At 38.9% G+C, this 5,585-nt stretch overlaps 1 protein-coding gene across 4 annotated transcripts; it reads right to left on the bottom strand.

The window, feature by feature from the left end:
• Nucleotides 1-2,852: 2,852 nt before the first annotated feature.
• On the bottom strand, nt 2,853-5,462 carry DPY30 (dpy-30 histone methyltransferase complex regulatory subunit). 4 transcript variants are annotated; one of them, XM_015816502.1, is made up of 5 exons: nt 5,272-5,456; nt 4,807-4,873; nt 4,654-4,701; nt 3,559-3,701; nt 2,853-3,061 (listed from the first exon to the last, which is right to left on the bottom strand). In XM_015816502.1, exons 2-5 carry the CDS (start codon nt 4,840-4,842, stop codon nt 2,989-2,991), a joined length of 300 nt encoding a protein of 99 aa, XP_015671988.1. In that variant the 5' UTR covers nt 4,843-4,873; nt 5,272-5,456; the 3' UTR covers nt 2,853-2,988. The 4 variants fall into 4 exon arrangements, with proteins under 4 accessions (XP_015671988.1, XP_015671984.1, XP_015671986.1 ...); XM_015816498.1 differs by lacking the exon at nt 2,853-3,061 and adding an exon at nt 3,156-3,417 and having other exon boundaries at nt 5,272-5,462; XM_015816500.1 differs by lacking the exon at nt 2,853-3,061 and adding an exon at nt 3,156-3,417 and having other exon boundaries at nt 5,315-5,462.
• Nucleotides 5,463-5,585: the final 123 nt, after the last annotated feature.

The following is a 5,585-nucleotide window of genomic DNA, read 5'->3' as shown; positions in this document are numbered from 1 at the left end:
TACTGCATGATTTCTGCATCTGCAGATTCTTATACACACGTGTTCACGATTACTTACCGTAAACCTTTCAAGAGAAAGGAGAAGCAGATATTGTGCAAACTTTTAAGGTTCTTTGCAGAATCTTCTTTTCTTATTCATATGTGGTATGAATTAGATCAAGGGTGTCAAACTGCCGGCCTGCAGGCTGGATGCCTCATGACGAAACCGCGCCCACCCCATTGCCGGCAAAGGAGAAAAAGCTCCGATACATCGCACAATGTCATGTGATGTCACGAGTTTGACATGTCTGAGTTAGATAGTATTTGAGCAGATGATGCAAATGTCTTGTGAGTTTATTAGGAGTCTGAGAAAGTTGATAAGGATGTTTGGAAATACGAACCCCACCATTTATTAATATCTGTATGAAACTATAGGAGCAGATACAGTAATCCATTGGTTTGGAGGGAGCTATCAGTACTGCACTAAAGGTAAAAGTTTCCCCTGTCCAGGCGTCCAATTCTAGGAGGTGATTAGCCAAGGGAACCAGCGTTGTCTGAAGACATTTCCGTGGTCATGTGGCCAGCATGATTATATGCCAAGGTGCATGGAATGCTGTTGCCTTCACACCACAGTGGTACCTATTTATCTATTCACATTTGCATGCTTTCAGACTGCTTGGTGGACAGGAGCTGCAGCAACTAACAGAAGTTCACCCTGTTGCGCAGTGCTCAGGTCTCAAACCCAGGCTGTCAAACTTTCCAGCTGACAAGCACAGTGTCTTTAACAAATGAGCCATCCTGCCCCATATTACTGTGTTAATAATATTCAACTGTATTTTTCTACCTTGGACTGCACTGGAGAGGTTAGAGATCCTTACTTGGTGCTTGGAAACTGGGACAAAACAAGCTCAAATTAAATCCACCAAATCAGGGAAAACTGTACCATCAAATGGCTGGTTTAATTCCAGTCCCCAAAATCATTTTGTACAAGGCCTCATTCTTTATGAAATAGTTCTGTGACTCGAGGTCCTCCTGGATTCAGTTCATGCTTGACAGCAGATGGAAGCTGGGAGCAGGTTTCTGCCCAGCTTTGTGTAAAAGTTGCAGGCCCTTTTGGATTAGAAAATTTATAGCAGCTATTCACCCTTACCAAGCATTTAGATTGCGATATATTTGACATGGGATTGCTTTTGAAGAAACTGGAAACTACAGTCAGCCCCAAATACAATGGACTGTTAATGGGCATAAGTGTAGCAGTGGAATTCTAGAGCAGTGGTGGTGAACCTATGGCACGCATGCCAGAGGCGGCACTCAGAGCCCTCTCTGTGGGCACACGCGCCATGCCCCGGAGATGGCAACCATCCCTCTTCAACCAGCTGCCCGCTAACTCGAGGTCCCACATGGCCAGATGCATCCCAGCACCCATGCACTCACTGGCCTCGTGTGCAGCAGCTGATGGTGTCAGGCAGCAGCCGCCCCAGCCCCAGCCCCAGCCTCACCTTGCCGTGACAATGGCACCCTCACCTTGCCTCGCCTTACCCAGCAGGACGAGCCTCCTGCCCACCACCCCACCTGCCAGAGACCCCCTGGATCTCTCCCAACCCTGCCCGGCCCCCACAGGCGTCCCTCCCCACGAGCAACATCGAGGTGATCACGCCCACCTTGGCCACACCCACCCAATCTGCCATGACCACCACAGCCACACCCACCCAGTGGGCCACGCCCACCTGGCACCCGGCGATAAATAAGTGGGTTTTGGGTTGCTGTTTGGGCACTCGGTCTCTAAAAGGTTCGCCATCACTGTTCTAGAGCTTTGGTTGCTGCATTGGTTACCAATAAACTTCCAGATTGGATTCAAACTCCTGGTCTTGAGCCTCAGCCAACATGGCTCCTATGTATCTCCAAGACCATCTTTTGTCCAGATTTGATTTTTACCCTGTTGATTTTTGATCAACTTGGTAATACTTAACACTTTAGCCCATCCTATGCATTTACATGAAGAGGGGAAGTTATCTTTTTTTGATTAGTAGCTATCCAGAGCTTGCTATCCAAAGCTTTCTAAAAGGAAAGCAAAGATTGGAGAGACAAGAACAAGGATATATTTACATGCAAAATATTTTATCAGTGTTATCACTGAACAATGCCCTCCATTCCCCCAAATCATCAGAAATTGAAAAGGGGAGGGGGCACTGTGAAGCTCTATTATAACGAAATGTTTTATCTATCCGTTAGCTATAATCTTACATTTAAAATGTATTTAATTCCAATGGTTTCAATATGGTTAAATCATTAAAAGAGCAGCAGTTTAATGGTGTGCCTTTTTATAGACACACAAGAGCAACATTTGTAGTTTGTCATTAGTTGTGCTGTTTCCTTCACACATTACTCATCTTATTCTCATGATTTTTGTTTTAGCCTTATTCATATTTTGAAAACAACCTACAATTGCTATTGTGATTGAAGTGTCTCATAAGTAAAGTTTCTACAAGACCAAATTGATTATATACATAGAAATAAGATGTTGTTGGCAATGATTTTCCCTATTTCTGCAAAACATGCCAAATATTATACCAAAGCAATCATACTTTTGGTTTTTCAGTAGAAAAGTAATACATCCTGATAAATATCTTATTATAGAGTTTTCCTTGCATGTTCCATTAGAATTAACCTCCGAGTTCCACTGCATTTATGTTCAATAAACTATAGGAAGGACTATACTTTCGGAATTATTTATTCTCACCTGTGAATTTTCCAAGGGTATCTGAACTAGATGAGGTCAAATAACAAAATGTGTTTGTGATGTAAACTCTAGCCTTTTCATATTTATATCATGATGGGAGAATCATGACATCTTAATACACTTTTCATAATTTATATAAGGCATTTTATTAAATAATTCAATTAATGGTCTGTACATGAGAATTTTTGGTTCTGCAGGATTTATGTATCAGACAATGATTCATGTTTTTAGTACAGAACACAGCAATCAATTGTCAATTTCCAGATGAATTTAACTCCTGTCTTCAAACTGTGCCTTATTTTTTAACAGATATGCTGCTAAAAATTCAATAGGGTTTATGGGCCTGAAAAGAAAAAAGAGAAACAATATATATAAAATAAAAAGATCTTTTGACTTCAATTAATTTATGAAGTTAATATAAAAATTAAGGCATAAGTCAAATCCATAATTGTAAATTGTAAATACTGAATATTAAATCTATAGAACATGCTGTTTGCTTAAAAAGAAGAAAATACTTTGAATGTCATTCCAGATTACCAAGCATTTTATTATACAGCCAGCCTCTAAAGTATATGGAATAATTCATAACTAAGTTATAGGCCCTGCTGATTTATTAATTTAAGTCATAACTTAAATGGACCTTGTTTAAAAGATATTATGAGAGAGGAACAAGTATTACCTGACAAGATTGAGAATGATCTGAAATTTTAAAATGACAGAGTGCAAGAATATGAAAAAAGATGCTATACTGGACATATAAAAGAAACAGCAGATGCCTTAATTAAAATATACAAATAAGAAATCAAGAGAGTGATTTGGATAATTGTATATATAACTCACCTCTCCTTTGCAAGGACTGCAAGGCCTTGTAATAAGATAGGAACAACTGTCTGATCCAAATATGCACGTGTAGGTAATGACTGAAGGTCCACTTTCTGCTTTGATGTTTTTTCTGCACTTGTTTTCTCATTTTCCACTATCCGCTTAAAATTATAAACATATGTTTCATGAAGGTATCTATCCCATATTTAATTAAAAACCAAATTTCTTAATTAAATTACAGTTTCCAGGCATTCCTTTTGTGGTCCTTGGAATGAGTAGAACCAAAAATGTGGAAAATTAATCTCTTGCATTTTTGAGGTTTTAAGGAACAAATTTAGTGTCCTAAAATATAGAGGTATATAAATCACCCATGATCATCCAATTAAAACTTCTGAAGCCGCACCCATATGCCCTTCAAGTTGCATGCCCCCTGTCCAGAATATTTCCAAAGACCTATGCATTTTATTGTAATCTACACAAGCAAAAAAATATTCTTCTGAATGGTACACAATCCCAAGCAACAAAGCTGATTTATTTGCTTGAAAATACTCATGCCTTCATTCAATAGATTTATAGGTGTGATTGAAGTCTTGTTGTACCAAAGTATAAATGTGCAAATATATTTCAGAGACTTGGGTGACCAATCCAGAATCCCATGGCTGTATGAACCTTTAGAGCCCCTTGTACTGTAGAACTGCAACACCTGAAACGCACTACTGCAATTTCCCACAATTTCCAGGCATCAAGCAGAACTTAAAATAGGCTTAGCATAATTTAAAAAATGTCATAAATGCCCTATAAGTACTCCCAAGACATGGAGGAAAAAATCAGATTTCCACCTCTAGCATCTCTCCACGTAATTTGCATCATTACAGAGCAACTAACCACAGCTTTTGCAAGGCAACTGTAAAAACTCTTTCATTAAAGTTTTTTTTTTAAAAGTAATAAAAACATCTCTAATTTTCAGTATAGTATCGTAATTTCAGAACCAATCAAATATTCTAATACAAAATATGAGGCTTCATTCAGCAACTCTACGCAGTTGTTTCCTAAATTATACACTCAGAGCAGTGTATCATTAACTTCAATTAGAAATAATCTAAACACAATTACCTCTACATTTTCTGTAAGGCCATATTCTGCATGTGGATTTTCTGGAACCTGTAAAGTAACACACAACCATAAAATAACAACAAAGGAATATTTGCCTCTTTAGAAAACAAGAATGTTAAAGAATTATTATTATGCTTGCTCTTTTAGCCTTACCTGTGGCTGGCCCTCGATAATCTGTTCGGTATCCATGATGTACAGAAGTTAAAATAGTCTGAAAGAACTTTTTAAAAAATGACGATTATGCAAGTTAATACACTGAGACATAGAAAGTTAACATCCTGAATCTCAAAGATATTTTGCTACTCTCCCAGATGAAGTACTTTTTATATTAAGCCAGTAAAACAAAACTCCTTAAGCATGAGATATTTAAAGTGATTTCACTGCTTCGATTGGGTTATCAAAATTACCTAGGGGCCACTGACTTAGGAGGAACCAATTCCATAATTAAAAGAGACCGCAGATGAGATATATATTAATTCGAAATGGAAGCCCGATTTATTTCAAGTAAGAGGAGATTGGATTGCAGCTTTTGCTCGGCGCCCTAACAAAAGCTTTTTTTCTTTTCTTTTTTTGCAGTTAAAATCAAGCATGGAGGAATTAAGTGGTTCCGGGATATACCTCTGGCCTAAGGCTTCAGAGTGCCTCTACTCTTCTTACTTACACTCGGTCAACTAAATTCGGTTGGAAGATATAACCGGCAAGAAACGGCCCGTCGCGGAGCAACAAAAAAAACAACCGTCGCTACAAGTCGTAAAAAGATATTGGTTGTCGTACAATGTTGTGGCCATGGAAAGGAAGGATGTCGCACTTCACGGGCCACGGAGATTATTTTTTTTTTTGGCTGATTTGTGCGCCTGCGTCAAATGTCTCCACCACCAAGCGCTGCTCCGAGGGTGGAGGCTGTTAGTAAAACACCTCGGGTTGGTTTGAGC

The sequence above is a fragment of the Protobothrops mucrosquamatus genome, unplaced genomic scaffold (genome assembly GCF_001527695.2).
Source record: "Protobothrops mucrosquamatus isolate PMUCROS unplaced genomic scaffold, P.Mucros_1.0 scaffold461, whole genome shotgun sequence".
Classification (NCBI taxonomy): Eukaryota; Metazoa; Chordata; class Lepidosauria; order Squamata; family Viperidae; genus Protobothrops; species Protobothrops mucrosquamatus.
This window is presented reverse-complemented; position numbering and strand designations above follow the sequence as displayed.